This window comes from Triturus cristatus, chromosome 4_1 (assembly GCF_964204655.1).
Source record: "Triturus cristatus chromosome 4_1, aTriCri1.1, whole genome shotgun sequence".
In the NCBI taxonomy this organism is placed as follows: Eukaryota; Metazoa; Chordata; class Amphibia; order Caudata; family Salamandridae; genus Triturus; species Triturus cristatus.
Window position 1 is genome coordinate 409,183,213 of NC_140585.1, and position 19,338 is coordinate 409,202,550.

Sequence of the window (19,338 nt, forward strand, 5' to 3'; positions counted from 1 at the left end):
GGCCTGAGTGCGGTTCGTCAAGAAGGAGGTAAGCCAAGCCAGAGCAGAGCCCCGGACGCCGGCGCCCTCGACACGGTGTAAAAGAGTAGAATGATCGACCGTGTCGAAGGCGGCGGACAGGTCGAGAAGGACCAGGGCCTGAGGAGAGTTGATATCAGCGCTCCTCCTAAGCTCATCCATCACGGAGAGAACAACAGATTCCGTGGAATGAGCAGGGCGAAAGCCAGCCTGGTTGGCAGCAAGGAGACGGTTGTTTTCAACAGAGGTAGAAAGACAGGAGGTAAGGTAGCTCTCCAGAATCTTACTCAGAAAGGGAAGGAGGGAGATGGGTCTGAAATTTGAAAGAAGGGTAGGGTCAGCACCCACCTTTTTAAGGATGGGGATGATCGTAGCCGCTTTAAAAGAATCTGGGACAATTCCCTGAGAGATGGAGGCATTAAGCAGAGCAAGAGGGGGGTCCGGACAACTGGAAAAAGGTCCCTCAAGATGTGAACAGGGCAGGGGTCAGAAGGTGAGCCTGACTTAACTTGCCGCAACAGAGTTAGAAAAGTCTCCTTAGAGATCAGCGGGAAGTGGTCAAAAGAGAGAAGGGTAGGAAATAATAAAGGTGCAGAAAACAAGGGAGGGGGCTGCGGAATATGATGCTTGATCTTGACAATCTTTTCAATGAAGTAATCATTAAGGTCATTACAGAGAGACTGGGAGGGGGTTGGCTTGGAAGTAACTCTGTCAGAAGCTGCAAGCTCATGCACAATCGTAAAGATCTTTTGGGTCCATTAATAAAAGAGCAATTGCCTCGCCTCCAAAACATGCACATGAGTGCTTTCTTACTCTCTCTATGACTAGGGTGGCCAGTCTGAATAGGTCTACACTATGCATGGTGGCCAACTATAAAGTGAGGACTGCACGGTATCCCAACTCCAGTGCGCAGCAGGGAGGAGGCAGAAGACTTCAAATCCTAAGGGACAAGGCGGGCAGCAAACCCTCTCCCAAACATGCAGAGGACAAGGGAGAATACATCACGGCATCTTACCGAGCATGGGGTACTATATGGTCCTGCACACAAAGCACCAGCTATGGTCAACCCCAGCAAGATGAGTGAATATAAAACATTAATCTTATGACTGATATACCTAAAATGGTATGTGTACTTTGAAAATTCAATCTGATTGTTTTGTTTTCTTTTTGTAAGGGTTGTGATTTAAGAAATCCAAAAGCATATATCAATAAGATTTACAGCAGGACTGGCTCACCTTTTTTTGGGCACAAACTTTGATAAGCTGGTTCTCCCTTCTCATTCACTTCTACTTTCTTCCACCTGTTGGGGTACTTCTTGTCCATCTTTACCACCACTCTGGGACCCTGCTTCTTGAGAAACAGAGAGCTGCCAGCCACCTCCAGTAGACCATCGCTATCATGGCAGGCCCATCTGGGTGCTTGGGAGCAGTTGGTGAAGATCGCAGGGCGTGAGTGCTTGGCAGAGGAGTTGGAGATGCCCAAGCACTGGGCTGACCTCACGTGGAGTAGTTTCTCATCCTCTGTCCACATCCACTGCTGGTTCTGGCTGGTTACGTTGCATATGCCCACACTCACTACCACCTTACTTCCAAGGATGCACTGTTGTTTTTGGACGTGGACGATTAGAAATCCCTCTGAAAGATAAAAAACAACACAAATCAAAATAAATCCCATGCACTCTATCATAAAAATATCCAAACTCTACTACAAATTGTCATCAGGCAAGCTCTCTTTCTGATACAAACAGAAGATTCCAGGAGGGCTGACTTCAAATAGGCCTTCTACGGTGTAAGAATTATTGCATAATCCTATTTTTGGGGGACTAAATTTGGGGTGGGCGTAGTTTCACTCTGCGGAATTCCGTGGAGTTACATGAAAACTCGGCGAGAATCTGCGGAGTTCCGCGAGCCGGTGGAAATCGGCATGTCGTGATGCTCAATCTGATTTTTAGCACCAGGAGCTTGTTCTGCACTGCAAAGTCAGCACAAACACCAACATGTGGCGTGCCAGAGGGAGCTGCTTCGATGTTGCTGCTCAAATTGATTTTTTACACAGCGAACGGGCGTGAGAGCCCGCAATGAGAAAATTGTACCTGGTACCCTCCTAGCACCTGAAAATTGAGCCAGTGGATGCCAATTCTCATTCGCGCTTGCCAACTCACCATTGGAGAGCCACGCGCAAAAAAAAACTCCACCATATGGCAGTTGGTGGAGTCTGACTGGAACTCCACGTTACAAGCGTAACACAGAGTGGCCAAAACTCCGTGAACTCTGCCGGCGGAGTGAAATTTATTACCCACCCTCAGAATACATTCGGAAATTGATGCTTCCAGCACCCACATCTGCATTCTTGGCAAGTACCTGGCCTTTTCCCCTTGTCAATGTCCGGCAGATTTTACCTAATGAAATGTAATGAAGGGTGCGAATTTCATCGCACCAGGTAAATACTGGTTGCTTAAACATGGCAGCAGACGTAATTGCAATCCCTGTACAAACGATTTTTTGCCCAGAAATCACAATTTTATGGGACACTTGTAATCAGGCAACATTTCTTTAATTCAGTAAAAGAGTACGTCATTTACCCCACTTAGCAGCTCGCGTTTTTAAAAGGTAAAATGTAAATAATGAACTGATGTACATGTTTGGTGCTGTTAGAGCTTGCTCTTCTTTGGTGCTAGAACAGTGTTCTGTTTTGGTTTGGGTAATAGATCTGGTTATGTTCTTTGAATTTTAAAACAAATCTTAACAGCAGATGAAGTAAGTGTATGGCTGTCTTCCTTATGTTAAGCTGGAAGGATGTGTGGTGGGTTTGAAGCAGGTGTGCATTAGCTGACTCTGGACTGCTTGACTGTATTCTAAGTGAGATGGCCAAGCAGGAGACTTCATGTAGGATGCATGTATGAATGAATGCTCTGGAAGATTCCAGGGGCAGAAGCATGCCAGTCGATAGAGGACAGCTCGGTAGGTCCCTGTTATGTTGCTGAAGGCATGAGGAATATGTTTGTCCTTGGGGCAGACCTTCCTTATGGAATGGGTTGGACTGGACACTCATGGACACAAGGCCATGTGCGAACAACTAGCCGGCAGATCTCCAGGGCCATCTTGATTCCTGTTTTTCTTCGTGAGACAGAAGACACACTAGGTGGACAGGATTCGGAGGAACCCTGGCGCTAAGACTTATCTGTCATCTTATAGGCAGTAAATGGAAAACATGCTGCGGCTCGCCACTAATAGGGCCGCACACCCTCATGACTGAGACAAGGTAGGTAGGACCGAAGCACACCACGCTTGGGGTGCTCTTCAAAGCACCCAGCTGAGAACATGCTCAGTTCCCTGACACTAGTTGTGCCTTTAAGGGACTTAGGAAGTTCAAAAGGACGTTGGTCTGGTGAGGTCAGAGATCCTCAAGTAGCGAGGCTACAGTTAGTGATTTTTAGAAAAATTCAATTATATTTGTTGATATGTGGAACTCAATTAGATCCAAATAAGAAACGTATGCAAGGACACAGAAGAGTAGAGGAAGCCATTACATTTTATTCAACATCATAAAATGGAATCGCTTCCGTTTCTACCATTTTTGCATTTAGAGAATATATATTGTGTAAATCCAGTGCTCACACATACATAAGTGAGGGTGCGTGAAGTGAAGTGCTTAGTGACAATAAAAACATTTCATCGCATTGAAAACAGGTCAAAAGAACCCAATTGGTTTAGACAATGTTAGGGAACTTTGAAAGTGTAGTCGACGGCGTTTCGATCTTAGTAAGTCAAGATCATCATCAGGACAATGTAAGTGCGAGCACGTAAGATTGCTCGGAATCGTAGCAAAAGTTTCCAGGGCCGGTGGAGTTGGCCGAGGAGCCCAGAGAACCGGGAGAATGCCCGTGTTGAAGGGGGCACGAAGGGGAATCAGCCGTCCCAGGAGTGTTGTATGGACAATTTTCACGAGTGAGAAATTCAAGGAAGAACAACCGCTGGCAGTCCGTGTTCTGCGGCGTATTCTTGAACCAAGGCGTGTAAATTACCCGGGAGTCGTTGGCAAGTGGATTATTCGGAGGTGAATGAATTACATCAGGAGTGCGCTGGCAGCAGTCCGTAGCGGAGACTTCATGTAGGATGCATGTATGAATGCATGTATGAATGAATGCTCTGGAAGATTCCAGGGGCAGAAGCATGCCAGTCGATAGAGGACAACTCGGTAGGTCCCTGTTATGTTGCTGAAGGCATGAGGAATATGTTTGTCCTTGGGGCAGACCTTCATTATGGAATGGGTTGGACTGGACACTCATGGACACAAGGCCATGTGCGAACAACTAGCCGGAAGATCTCCAGGGCCATCTTGATTCCTGTTTTTCTTCGTGAGACAGAAGACACATTAGGCGGACAGGATTCGGAGGAACCCAGGCGCTAAGACTTATCTGTCATCTTATAGGCAGTAAATGGAAAACATGCTGCGGCTCGCCACAAATAGGGCTGCAAACCCTGATGACTGAGACAAGGTAGGTAGGACCTAAGCACACCACGCTTGGGGTGCTCTTCAAAGCACCCAGCTGAGAGCATGCTCAGTTCCCTGACACTAGTTGTGCCTTTAAGGGACTTAGGGACAGACTCTCCCACTGATCCATGATTCTGCGCCACTCTGATCCATATGCAATGCATTTTTGATGTTGCATGGGATTTAGTCTGATGAGTCTAATGTGCATTGGAGGTATGCGAACCATAGCCCTTGTCAAAGAGTGCAGTGAAGCTCGGCAGCCAGTGGGAGCACTGTTGCAAACTAGCACAAGTGCAGCCAGTTGTTGTGGCCAGTCCATCCCTTCCTACACCACATAATCACATTCAGGCAGATCACTTGAGAACATATGTGCCTGGCAGTCCTTCAGCTGTGTGTGTGGCACCCGAAGGAGAAGGAGTGGCACAGAGAAAGACCTTGAAAGTGATGGGAGGAAGATTCCGTGTGAAGGCAGCTAAGATACATCATGCTGCCTGGATGTGCCAAGTGGCGTCCTATGTTGAAGAGAATGTATCTAGGATTGGCATGCTCCAGCGGTAGATGGAACTACGTGATTTCATGCAGAACTATACAAGTCCCCGGCTGGTTTGAGAGTATCCAAGATGCCAATATTAGAGGAGAGGAGGAAGCAGCTTTCTCTCACCTACTTTAGTCCTATGAGAGGTTTTCAGATTCATTTGCACTAGAAGGACCTAAACATGAGGTAAACTCCAGATTTCCAAGCAATGTTGCCACCTGCAAGGGAAGTGGAAGGTGGATCTAAAAACCATAGATTTCCCTGCATCTGGGAACCCATGAGGAGGTATTGAGTGGGAAGGATCAAAACCCGACGCAGCATGCAAACAGCTCAGAGTTGTTTTGCTCCGGGTGGGCAGCCAACAACATGTCATACAGTATATCACTCTTCTCACAACATGGACGATGCTGTATCCCAATTTGCACATTGTGAGGTACCAACACTAGAGCATAGAAGAGAACAAAATATTGAACAATTCAAATTTCAAGATGTGGTCATAAATTTCCCTAAATCCATTGTGGTCTCGTCATACAATTTACTAAGGCCTAAATCTGGTCCTCAGCAGAAATTATGGTTTGTTATGGACGGTGTGAATGGTACATGCATTTAAAGTGTCAGCATGCCGGTATCCAGGTGGAACCAATAAATACTATACGATGACGATATCATAGAATGTTTGTAGGAACAGTATAGACTTTGCACACTGGAGCAGCATGTGAGCCCACTCCTGTAGAAGTCAGTGCTAAGCCTGAAATGCCATACAAATAGGTGTGAGAAGCAGATATGGGAATCCTGGGGTATTTACAGACAACTACAAAGTGTTTACATGTCCTAGTCCTGAATGACACCCTCAGCCAGGTCTGGCTTGTTGTGTGTAGTTCCAGATTTATAATGTGAAAAGTGAAACAAGAAGTCCCAAATTGTAACATGATGTAGACTGAAAAGCCACAACCATGTCCAGATCTCACATCAAGCATAGTACCACCTGGTATTTGTGTAATAAATTGTTCTCATTGTATTCGGTGCAATGGAGTTCAGCTCATAATGTTTGGGCTACACATTAATGTTCTCTTACAGCTGCACAACTGTGAACCATGTAGCTGTATTTTATAATTTGAAGCTGACTACCACCATGAAAACAAAATGGTGTCTCTGTTGTCTTCTTCTGACCTCATTTCAGTGCATCAGAAATGGACTGTGTCACCATCAAGGAAACCATGTTATGATTCTGAATACTTTGTTTCGGTCCACAAAAAAAGTATCATTAACCTTTCATCCCATCTGTGCTGAGGAGGGCTTGGAGCCATCCTCAGCCACAGTAGGCCAATGAAGGCTCCAGGCTAAATGAACATTCCTCCATTGGGTGGTGGCAGCAGAAGCACTTCTGCTACCACCACTGACCACGCCTTGGCTATCCAATGATGTATGCACACGTATGGCATTTAAACATCATCAGATGGTGCCAGAGATGTGCTGGAAGCCATTTGCTTCCACCGCATCCAGGAGAGAGGACGCTTTCAGGTAAGTCCTTCTCTGGGGCGTGGGGAAGTTTGAATTCAGAACACTCACACAAGGAAAGGAAAGAGTTGATCCTTTCCCCCTGTGTCTGTCTGGAGAGGATTCCTGCTTCAAGATCGTGGGTGGGGCCACGATCGTAAAGCAGGAATCCCCACCACTTGACCACCAGGAATTTTGTTGTAGTTTGGGGAGCAGCACCTTGGGCAAGGGCCGCTCCCTCTATGGGCAAATGTAAAATCCATGTTTCAGCCCCTCTGGGGGCTAAATTGGCCTTCGTTTTAGCTATTCTGCCCCCCCCCCAGAGTGGGTTGAAGCACAGGGATAATGATTTTTGATATTTGCGGAGATCGACCCCTATGGAAAGAGTTGCTCCCCATGGAGAATCTTTTTTTTATAATTCTACCCAGCTGAGTGGACAGTTCTGCTATTTTTAGTCCCATCTGCCCTCTGGGGGAGAAGGGGACATCAGGGCTTTTTGCTGTTGTTGGGGAGCGACCCCTTGGTCAATAATTCTTTTAATAATTATTTCCCCCCACCCCCGGAGAGCAGATTGGCCATTTTTATGTCTATCTGCTCTCAGGGAGGGGGGGTTGGGTGGAAGCCCACTAGACTACCAGAGCTTTTTTTGTTGTTGGGGAGTGACGCCTTGGGCAATGGTTGGTTTCTTAGGGAAATAATTATTCTTCTATGCCACCCGCGGAGCGCAGATTGGCTGCTTGCATAGGCCAATCTGATCTTGGGTGGGCAGAAGCCCACTAGACCCCAGGGATGGTGTGTAGGAGTGCCGGTCACCGGGAGGGCCTTTGTTTTTCCCCTCCCCCCCAGGGCAGAGCTGCAATTTTTAAGGAGTGGTGTGTGGTAAAACCTGGGTATAAGGTTATGGATGTGGTCAGGGATCTGCTTCTTGGATAAGGTGTGCTTCCATCTGGTGGTGTCTTTTTTTGTCACACCTCTTTTCGGGGGAATATCAGTGTCTTTTGATTGATATTTTATCATATTTATTTGATATTTTTAAATTTTTATTGTAGAGTCGGTCATTTCCTGTCTTGGTGGTGAATCCTGATTGCAGGTGCAGCTTTGGCAGATCTGTCGTTTGTGGACTTGTGCTTGGTAATCATCATGTAATCTTTTACTCTAATGTGTATCCTTGACCCGTTTATATAATTTATTTTGAATGTTGTACTAATGTTTGAATCTTTACCTTTTGTGTGATTATTTTTCAAAGTAACATATTGATTTGTGCATATTCTATACTGCTTTGTGATATGTGCAATGTGTTTTCCCCTTTCCAGTGGGACTTCTTTGGTGCTTGCTGTGTCTGTGCAGAGTAAGTGCACTACCTCAGGGGGAGGTTTACAAGCAATTTACTTCCCAGCACAAAACTTGTTTTGCACTGGAAAGCACCCTTGAAGTATTGCAAAACAGCGTGAGGCACTGCTTTGCGTTACTTAGCGCCAATGGGGTTTTACATGGGTGGTACATGGGTGCTCCCATGCAACCACCCATTGTTTTTGACACAAAACCATATTTACTGAGATTTGTAGACATGATTTTGCTCCAAAAGTTAAGGCACCTTCAAAGGAGGCGCTAACAGGAGAAATGCTTTCATTTCTCCATGCTTTTTTGACTTTGCATGTGTGCTGCACTGTGTAGCATGCATATAAAGTGGGAAAGGTTTTCCGTTGTGTCTAGGCATAGTATTTTGAACAAGAAGGGAACCTTCCTGTAGAAACCCTATGCTAGTCTCATGCACACACCCTAGCACTATGGCGCTAAGGTGTCTGTGTGGCTCACGGCCACTAAAATCACCGCCAGTGCAAGGGAAAGGAGAGGGGAGAGCCATATATCTGAAGATATGGTGCTCTCCTGCTCCCTCCCTGTCACGCAACGCAGCCCAGACTCGCACGGGCTGTGCTGCGTTGTGTGATTAGTTTGCAAATCTCCCCCCCCAATCTTGCTGTGTCTGGCAATTGAGTGGTATTGGTTTTGAGTATATAGGTCTTTGTGTGCTTTGTATTAATTGACTTTTCCTTCTAGATTACTATATGCCAGTTGTTTTACTTTCAGTTTGTTAAAGTGACAGTTTGCTTATTACAGGAGATATTTCCACATGCTGACAACCATTCATGATGAAAGTACTTCACCTGGACTGTTTGGGGTCAGGTTGCTGAAATGCGCACACCTGTGTGCATTTTAGACTGCAGTAAGCACATGGGTGGTGTAGATAGAGTAGATCAGAAGTTGAAGCCTTACAGTGCTGTTCGTAAGTCATATATTTGGTTTAAGAAGCTGGTTGTTCATTTGTTTTGTTTGGCAGCCTTCAATACTTTTGTTGTATTAACAGATTGTTCTACAGTTTCAAATATAACTTTTTTTCAGTTAAAGCAGTCTGTAATAGGAAGCCTTGTTGTAGTTGAGCAGGCAAGTGCTCTCAGAGTTGGAGTGGTGGAGGATGTTGCTAGATTGAAAAATTGCCACTCTACTGATTACATTCCTCCCACACCCAAAAAAATCTTTCCCTGTAGGAGCTGTACAGTCTTTGTCTGAAGAGGCGTGCAAAAGGAGAGCTGAATGTACATCCCTAAGTGTCCTTCTAAACCTGGGATATGTGTGCCCTCATGTTTTAAATCATACCATACGCAACTCAAGTATTGGGAGCTACTGTGAGATTAAAAGTGAACTGATTGTTCTGTATCGTTTTATAATTTTTGTTCAGTTTCACAGTTGGCAGTTGTTTGATGTATTTAGTTAGACCTGTTGGGTTTGTAGTCATATTTGTTTTTTTCATCTTCATCCCCTTCAAATTGGTTTGTGTTCTCTTGTTTTTTCAAAACAATGTGATGGCGGTGGTCGTAGAATGGCGCATGGCTAGCAGTGTGGGTGGACTGGCACTTGTCTGGCGGTGTGTGGAGACTGCGCTTGGCTGGCGGTATGTGTAGACCAGTGCTTAGCTGGCGGTGTGAGTGGACTGATGCTTGGCTGGCGGAGTGTGTTGACTGTAGCTTCTCCGGCAGTGTGTGTGACTGGCGGTGTACGTAGACTTGCGGTTGGCTGCCAGTGTGTGTGTTGTGCCCAGAAGCAAGTCAGTGCACACACACACATGCACTGCCAATGAAACATCAGTCCACACATTCTACCAGCTTCCAGGTGGTGTGATTGTTGTGTCTGACCTGGCATCTGGCTGGTGGTGTGTGTGCTGGTGGTGTGTATGGTTGGCCTCCGGTTAGCGATGTGTGTGAGCTGGCATTTGGCTGACGGTGTGTGTGGAGTGACTTTCTGCTGGTCACTAAAAACACATCAGCCAAACTTCAGTCCACATACTCAGTCAGCTGCAGTGCGGTGTGATTGCTTTGTCATTCCTGTGGGCGTATGACAGTGATGGGCCCTTGAATGGCATTGTTTGTTGATGTGAGTGTTGTAATATACTGGGCCCGCGGCTGGCGGTGTGAATGGTTTTGTGTGTGTTACGCATAAAATCTGTGTGAATGGTCTCTAAAGGGTTGGTGCCTTGTTGTGGCTTTACAGCTCATGTGCCATAAGTAATTGGTTCAGTATTCTGAACTTTCACTAATCAACAGTGAATTTCATTTTTGTGAAATCTTTTATTAATAACATTTACATTTTGAACTTCTCACTCACCCTCGTGCTAAATCCAACCGTGATGTGTGTTTACTAGAGGAGTAGATGGTTGTGCAATAGTATTTGTCTTTTATTGTCTTTCTCTGCCAGGGTGTACATTGTCTCTAGGGTAAATATACCAATTCTAGATATTTTTGTTGCATTTTGATGCTGCGATTAAGGACTCTACCATTAAAACCTTAACCAAAAACTGGGGAGGCACATTTGATAAATCAGGCTCTTGGGTTCTGTGTAGAGGAGGTGTTCAAGATATGGTGCATGTTTTATACGTTTGTCCAAATAAACTCCTGGTTGAAGCTCGTAGCCATTTTATAAAACCTATATGTATTAAATTAAATATTTTTAGAACTAATTATCTGATTGAGCTAATAGGAGTCCCACCAGATGAATTTTTATGCTATAATTGGTTTACATTTAAAGAAACTTTTTTACCACTGTTTTAAAGATGTCAAGTTTATGAATAATTTTATTATCTGTACTTACTGTAATTTTATATTGTGGATCTCTGATGAGGTCTACAAAAATAAAATATTTTTGATTTGATTTGGATTTGATAGAAATTTTTGTAAACTAGACACCAGGGGGACTGTAGGGTGGCTTGCGTGGATCCCTCAAAGTACTGAAATATGCTGGGAGCCTCAGATTTCCTGCCACTCAGAGTTCCCACATATCTCATGATAAAAATGGTACCTCACCAGTGTGGGTGGGCCTAGTGCTGAGGAAGAACACAGGCATTCTGCTTTGCTGCTCCCCGCCGACTGGTTTGACCATGAGCCCCTGGAGTTCCGTGACTGAGAATCACTAAAGCCCATCACCGGGTCCCTGGAACCATACCCTATATGGCCCACACACCGTCCAATGTTGATTTGATCTACACGGCACGGCCACTCTTGTTTAGGTAATCCACTGGAGCCGCCAGAGGGGATTTGGTTCCCCATTCTCCCAGGATCCTCCGAACTATGATGTATGCCTGTCACCCATTTGACACCAGGATACAGATCTCCCCCAGAGGACCACGGTACCCTACCCACAGTTGGGACTAACAGTACTTCATCTTTCTTCTATCCTGAAGAGGCCTGCAGTTTCTAGGCCGAAATGTGTTGACACTTCCAATGGAGGAGTCTCTATAATTTCCAATCAATTTTCTAAGACATTTTTTGATACACACACCAAGAATATAGAGTGCAAAACTGCCCCTCACGTGTGTACAATCCACAGACTATCTCCATTATGGACTTTATAAAAAGCAAAGAACACAGCCATATCTGTTTAAAACAACTGGAAGATTGAGGAAAATAACTTCCTAGTTGACACATTTAAGGATGGGTATTTGATATATGTTTTATGTTTGTGAAATTTGGTCCGTTGATTGCCCCTTATACATGTTTTCTTATTTGTTATATTTGTGCCTGTTTAATGTGCTTTACAACATTGTATAACCCAGGCACCTGCTCCAGGAGTGAACAATTATAAACTCAGCTAAAAGGTAAAAATAAATTGCAGAAATTGTGTATACAGTCCCAGTGATGAATTAATGTAATAATTGGATAACTAACGATACGAGAATCTGTTCCCGCATAAATCACTTTTTATTCACACTTGTGCCACTAGTGCCCGCAAAAGAGCGTGGTCCAAGACACAATGTGGCAACATCAAGAAAAGGGGTAGCTGCAGTTTTTGAGCCTTGGTTCAATGACCACCCAGGAAAACCTACCAAACCCAAGCATTTCTGAAAACTAGACAGTCATGGTAGTACAGTGTGGTGTGCCTCTCGTGGACCATTTCTGTGACTTATTCTTCCAGAATCAGAAGGAATCTACAACATTTCTACCACCCTGCATCTCCCAACTTGTCCCAATAAAAATGCTAACCATATGAGTGGCTCGGCATAGTGCCCGCAGCAGGAATGGATCAATCTAACACCAATGGGAGTCAGCGGAAAGTGACACTCATTAGGCTTGGTGTGTTCTATTTCTGTAGTCCCAGCCACACAAGTGGGGCAGCATTTTTATTGGGATAAGTGGTAGAATGCTGGATGGAAGGAATTTTGTGGATTCCTGCAGATTCAAGAACTTTCCATCACAGAAATGTGAGGAAAATGTGTGCTTTTAGTCAAAGTTTGAGGTTTTGAAAGGGCTTCTGAGTAGGAAACCTTGGTGGGAGTCACATATGTCATCCAACCTTAAATTCTCTAGTTTAAAAAAAAATATACAGGTTTACTAGGTTTCCCTAGCTGCTGGCTGAGCTAGGGCCCACAGTCCACAGCTAGGCACACTGCAAAAAAGGGTCCATCTTCAGCGGAAAAATATGAGGTGTCCACGTTGACTTTTGGGGCTTTCCCTGACATGGGTACTAGCCCCACCCACACAATTTATGTACCATTTTTATCGGGAGACCTGGGGTAATGGTAGGTGGTAGGAAAATAGTCGATACCTGCAGATTCCAGTACTTTTCATTCCAGAAAAGTGAGGAATTTTTTTTTTAGTCAAAGTTTGAAGTTCGCAAGGACTTCTGGGTAGGACAACTTGGTGGGAGGCACACAAGCCACCCCACCCTGGTTTTTCCTAGGTGTCTAGTTTTCAAAAATGTACAGGTTTGCTAGGTTTCCCTAAGTGCCCGCTGAGATAGGGCCCAAAATTTACAGCTAGGCACATTGCAAAAAAAGGGTCCGTTTTCAATAGAAAAAAGTTCCCACATTGAGTTTTGGGCTTTTTCTTATCACGGGCACTAGACCTACCCATACAAGTGTGGTACCATTTGTATCTGAAGACTTAAGAGAACGCAAAATAGTGGAACAAGTGTGTTAGACCTGGCTTTTCCAGCGGGTTTATCCCCAGACGTTTTGCTTTTTGGCCTTCTGTTTTGGACCCTGTTTTTGTTGGTTTTATGACTCTGGGCACTTTACCACTGCTGATCAGTGCTAAAGTGCACATGCTCTGCCTGTAAATTGTGTTTATGGATTGGTGATTCCATGATTGGCATATTTGATTTATAAAATATCATTTTTATTGGCATTTATAAAATTAACTTCGTTACCATCCATACATTTTTTTCCGTTACAGCAGATACATTTTCTTGATAAAGAAACAATCAACGTTATTCAAAATATTCTCCAGCATTAAAACACAAAATAATCAATCCTTGAGAGTCCTTCCCCATCGTATAACAGTCCCTTGGGCTATTATAGCCACTCCATCAGTCAATTGTGGCCAATATGCTCCCGCTGTATACAGGCATTTTGTGGGGAGTAGTTGTGTTCGCTGTCCGTACTAGCTGACTCGCATTTTTATGCCTTTTATGTGACTACATATAAATTATTATATAAAACAAAGGAAACTTATTCAGGTATCTATGGAACATTAGATACCAAACTGAAACAAATAAAGCTACTGCATCTACCGGGGATCCTTCGTCTGCCTGATGTGTCAACTTATTGCCTAGTCTTGAATCGTATTGGGTATCTCATCTATTGGGCCAGCAAGAAACATCACTTTCCCAGTCACCTATGAGTGGGCTCCTTACTGCCTTCCATCTGAGAGCTATCCTCCGTTTGGCCAAGAGACAGGCCAGATCTACAAACCTGTGCCTCATCCGTTTGGCTTTGGGCCTCGGGAAGAGTCCTAGCAGGCACACCTCCGGGAAACATTTCATACTGCGGGCCAAGACCTTGTTATGGGTTCCTACCACCGTGGTCCAGTACTGATGTGGTTCTGGACAGGACCACATCATATGATCAAAGTCTGCATCTATCCTGGTGCATCTGGCACAAGACTGGTCATGTCTCCCATATACAATGTTCAATTGGTGTGGTGTGAGTTAGGTCCCATATATTATTTTAAACTGTATTAGTTTGAAGGCTGCATTCCTCAAAACTGTTTTGGGGCTAACCAGGGCCCTCTTCCACTCCTTCTCGGTTAGTTGCCTATCTAGTGTGCCCTCCCATCGTCCTGAGTTCGGAGCAGAGGTCGTTGAGACATCTCAGTTATTGCCAGGTATAGCCACTTCACCAGATGTCCCGCAGATCCCAATGTCACCATCCCATGGAGAGCTGCATGCGTGGCGGGCTCACTCGTGCTACTCCCCCATAAGGCCACCATCGCTCCCCTTATCTTATGATAGTTCAAGAACTGTCCCGGTGGTAGATCATGATAATCCAAAAACTCCTCTAGAGGAAGCATATCACCATCCTGGAAGCAGTTTCTGACACCCAAAATTACTGCCTCCTCCCAGCCCTGTAGTTGCCTCTGTGTCAGGGGAGGACCCATGCCCATCTGCGGTATTCCCGTAAGTGCATAAAGGGGCACGTCAGGTGCCCTTTTCATACATATATCCCAACATACCATTGCCACAGTGAGCAGTGCACCCATGTTTTTAATCTTCAGGCGGGGGTTGAGCATCCTGGTAAGCAATGTCCCTCGTGTGACACCAGCCTTCGGGATCACTACTGGCAGGTTAACAAAGAAATATAACATTCTCGGCAACACCACGATCTCCTTCAAGGCCCCACCCAGGTTCCCCTCCAACAGATCTCTCTGTCGTTGGTACACCTGGGTTCCCAGGTACCTGAAAGAGCCCAGGGTCCATTCCAAGTCCATCGGGAGGTCCAGCGGCCTGTCAATGTCAGGTTTTAGTGGGAATCCGCACTTTTTTTTTTGTTGACGCACAATCCTGACAACTCCGCAAACTCCTCCAGTATGCGCAGCATCGCCGGAACCTCGCCGGATCTGTTCCAGAGGTAAACCAAGATATCGTCTGCGTAGAGTGAGACTATTTGATCCTTCCCGTCAAGCACTACACCAAGGCTCCTACAATCTTGCCTAAGTTGTTCCGCCAACGGCTCTATGGCCACGGCAAAGAGCAGCGGCAATAGGGGACACCCCTGCCGGGTTCCTCTGTAAATAGGGTATTGGACAGACACTGTGCTGCCGGTGCGCACTCTAGCTCTGGGTCTCGCTTGGAGCAGGCGGACCCACTTCAGCCAATTGTCCCTCAATTCCATCTTCCCCATCGTCGCTTGTAAGAAGTCCCATCGCAGAGAATCAAAAGCCTTTTCCATGTCCACTGCTACTACCACTGCAGCGGGATATTCCACTAAGTCATGTTGGAACAGCACATTGTATAGTCTCCTAAGGTTATTGGATGTTGAACGTAAGGGGGTGAACCCATTTTGGTCCACCTGTCCCAATCTCTGCATCTGGGGCAGAAGCAGGGCCGCTAGCACCTTACTTAATATTTTAAAGTCAAGGTTTAACATCGACAATGGCCTGAATTCCGTTGTGTCAGCCACCTCCTTCTTGGTTTTGGACACGGGGATCACCAGCGCCTCCCTGGCCAATGACGGAAGATGTTCCTCGTCCCATGCTGCCGCATACATTTGTCCCAGTTTTGGGGCCAACAGATCTACAAAGGTAGAGTAAAATTCTGCAGGAAGGCCATCTGGCCCCGATGTCTTCCCCCGTGCCATTTCTCTAATGGCTACTCTAATTTCCCACAGGTTGACCGGCAGCGCCAATGTCTCCCGGGTGGCCAGGTCTAGCTGTCATAGTCTCAACCCTTCTAGGTATGTAACCATCCTATCTGTCTGTGTTTCCCCTGGCTTCCCATATAACTGCTCAGAGTTTTCCCTGAATGTGTCATTAATGCCCCTTGGGGAGTAAATCACTTGTCCACTGGGATCCCGAATACTAGAAATTGGAACTCCCCTACCCTAAGGCCTGATCTACCACGCCAATAGCTTCCCTGCCTTGCCGCCTTCCACATGCTGCTGCTCCTGGTATGCTCAACATCCTCAGTCTATCCCACATGGAGTTATAAACACTGTTCACCTCCGCCAGGCATCTCTGAGGGTCCGCTTCTCCCCCAACTTCCCCACCCAACAATAGTATCTGGGCCTCCAAAGATTCCAGCTCCTGGGTGATCTCCTTCCTGGTGCCCACCATCTGTCCCAGGCACTGCCCCCTAATCACCAACTTAAAGGTGTCCCATTCTACCAGGTTGGAGCTAGCAGTCCCCTGGGTCTTCTCAAAGTAAGTTGTTATCGCCCCAGAGAACTGCTGTCTAAAACAGTTGTCCTCTAATAAGTTGGGGTCCAGTCACCACAACGGTATGGGGGCTCTTTCAGGGGTAGGTGCGAATCGTAGCAGAAGGGGGCTGCGGGCCGATATAGAGCTCCCTAAATATTCTGCATTTGATAGCATCGGGCCAATTTGTCAGAGCAAAGGAACGTATCTAATCTAGTGAGTAGATTATACAGGGAGGAGTAGTAGGAGTATTCTCTCAGTTGAGTGTTATGTATATGCCAAAATTCTAGCAACTCCCTTTCGTCTGGGAGACTTGAAACAGAACCCCAGGCCTAACCCACACAAGGGCCCCCCTTGCATACGTCGAATACGCAGTTGCATACAATTGCTCCCGCCACATACGCCTGAGCCGGCCAACCTCCCTATCCGAGTCCAGGCCTCCACCCAGGTCCTCAGCCTCGTGGAAGCACGAGTTTCACTTTCTTCGGGCCTGCTCCTAGAGCCTGCTCCGGTTGTGCACTGCCCGTATCTACGATTCTCCAGCCACTCTGAGCCTCAGCCCAGCGTCTGTCCAACGGCAAGGACTAGCCCACTCTCCTGCCCTCCAAATGCGGGACCACAGGTACGCCTCTCTCTCGAGTTCTGACAGGATTACCTCGGGACCATGACGGAGCTTCGCAGCTATGTGGCCGCCATGATCGTGGTCCAAGCCATGGCCCTGGCATATTTGATTTACTGGTAAGTCCCTAGTATAGTGCACTGCGTGTGACCAGGGCCTGTAAATCAAATGCTGCTAGTGGGACTGCAGCACTGATTGTGCCACCCACATGAGCAGCCGGTAAAAGTAACTCAGTCCTGCTACTGCAGTGTCTGTGAGCACTTTGGTACTGCCTTGTCGACCTGGCAAGTGCACCCACTTGCCAGGCCCTAACCTTCCCTTTTCTTACATGTAAGACACCCCTAAGGTAGGCCCAAGGTAGCCCCATGGGAAGGGTGCAGTGTATGTGAAAGGTAGGACATGTACTGAGGTGTGTGACAAGTCCTGATAGTGAAATACAGTGTATTTCGTTTTTCACAATTCAAAGACTATCTATCCCGTATGATAGAATGGGAGTTTATTTATAACATTTTATCAATATAACTTAGAATTGGGACAAGATAGAAAGATGGAGTTTAGTATGCCTGATTTCAGAATATAAAAATTTATCTTTTAGTAAAGAGGATTTTTATATTGTGTGTTTGAAAATAACACTTTTAATAAGTGGGTATGTTCTTGCTTAGCCATCCTGTTTTCCTCTGCTGGTTTGTGGATTGACTGTCTGGCTTTGGAGTGACAGGAACTGGGGATGTTTATTCTCTCGGACAGCCACGGGGGGGGGGGGAGTTTGATGTGTGTCCTGCCTTTCCTGAGTGAGTCAGGGCTGGGCTGAATAGACCTGGGCTGCATTTAGACTAGTGGGATGAGATATCCCTTGCACCTGAATAGGCCCTGTCTGCCTTGGACAATGCTGTCTCAACCTCCTGCCAGGCAGCTGCACCAGAGAGGACAGAACTGGTTTTGGCTGGGAAAAGAGCTTCTCTGCCACCAGAGAACAAATTCATTTGTGCAATAAAAAGTGGGGCCCAGACCCCTGAACTTTAGATTACTGCTGAACTAAGGAACCTGCCAGGAAGAAGCGGGAAAGCTGGAGGAGGAGTACTGCCCCTGTGCTGTGTGCTGTTGGGGTTGACCTGTAGTGGTTGCTTCTGTCTTGGGAAGGAAAAGGACTGGACTGTGCTTTAATCATCCTGCTGTTACAGTTTTCTCCAAAGGCTTGAAGGAGAGCTTGCCTCCTGTTGGAAGTCTCAGGGATAGAAAAGACTTTAAAGATCATTTCTGGAATTCAAGAGGAACTTTGGCAAGGAGAAGAGCTGGAGAAACTGCCCCTTTGCTGTGTGCTGTCTGGGGTTGGCCTGCATTGGCTGTTTCTGCTAAGGAAAGGACAAGGGCTTTGCTGTGTCCCCTGCTTGTGGAAGATCTCCAAAGACTTGAAGTTGAGCTTGCCTCCTGTTTTTGAAGACTCAGGGATACAAAGACTTCAGTCCCAGCTCCCCTGAACCCACTTGCTGAGAGTTCTGACCTGCCAAGAGGTGCCTGCTGCTGTTCTGGGCCTCTGGAGGTTGTTCCTGCTGTTGGGAGCTGGAAAAGTAACGCATTGAGGAGAAGCGTGACGCATCCCTACCTGTTTCCGACACAGTGCCAAAGAAACCGATGCAGCGCCAAAGAAACCGAAGCAGCGCCTGCCTGCGCTCGAGAAATCGCTGCACTCCCATCGAGTGAACCGATCTACGATGTCCGAGATCACTTCACTGATTCAAATGCAGGCCCTGCTGTGCGGTTGCAAGAACCAACGCATAGTGGGACAGCGGCTGAAGAAATCAACTCAGCGCCGTTGCCGCATCGAGAATGGACGCCTCACCGATCCTCACGCATTGCACTGGGGCACCCAGTCTAAAAGGACGCTGGGACCATAGTAAGAAACCAACGCATCACCTCCCTGCAGAGTAAGAAACCGGCGCATCACCACCCCATCAGTAAGGAACTGACGCATCACCTCCCCTGCGTGGCAGTAAGAAACCGACGCATGACCTCTCCTGGAGTAAGGAACCAACGCATCACCTTCGCTGCATGTAACCAACAAACTCATCACCTTCCCTGTGGCTGTTCTTACTTTTGATTTTGACGCATGCAAGGTACTTTGTGTTGAAAGTGTTGCATCTGCAATTTGCTTTCCACAGAACTGTTTCTATCTTTTAAAAGTCATATTTGTATAACTGTATTGTGGATTTTTGTCATTTTGGTCTTGTTTGATTTAGATAAGGATTACGTATTTTTCTAAAATGGTGTGGTGTCCATTTGTAGTGTTTTCACTGTATTACTTATGTGTGCACAAATGCTTTACACACTGCCTCTGAGATAAGTCCCACTGCTCATGCCAAGCTACCAAGGGGATGAGCAGGGGATATTTTAGAAGTGTATCCCCTTACCATGACTAGGAAGAAGGGTCCCTATATAGACAAAGGTGCAAACCATTGCCATCTAGAGACCCCCATTTCTAATAAAGTGTTATTACC

General features: G+C 46.2%; 1 protein-coding gene across 2 annotated transcripts in view; it reads right to left on the reverse strand.

Moving 5' to 3' along the window:
- The window catches only part of PTPRB (protein tyrosine phosphatase receptor type B), a 461,363-nt gene that overhangs the window by 427,644 nt on the left and 14,381 nt on the right, over positions 1-19,338 (reverse strand). For both annotated transcript variants that reach the window (XR_014981270.1, XM_085652523.1), the window contains exon 2: positions 1,254-1,652. Coding sequence is in view for 1 of the 2 variants with exons in the window: in XM_085652523.1 (XP_085508649.1) it covers positions 1,254-1,652 (399 nt within the window). In the remaining variant the exon portion in view is untranslated. The remainder of the gene's footprint in view (positions 1-1,253; positions 1,653-19,338) is intronic.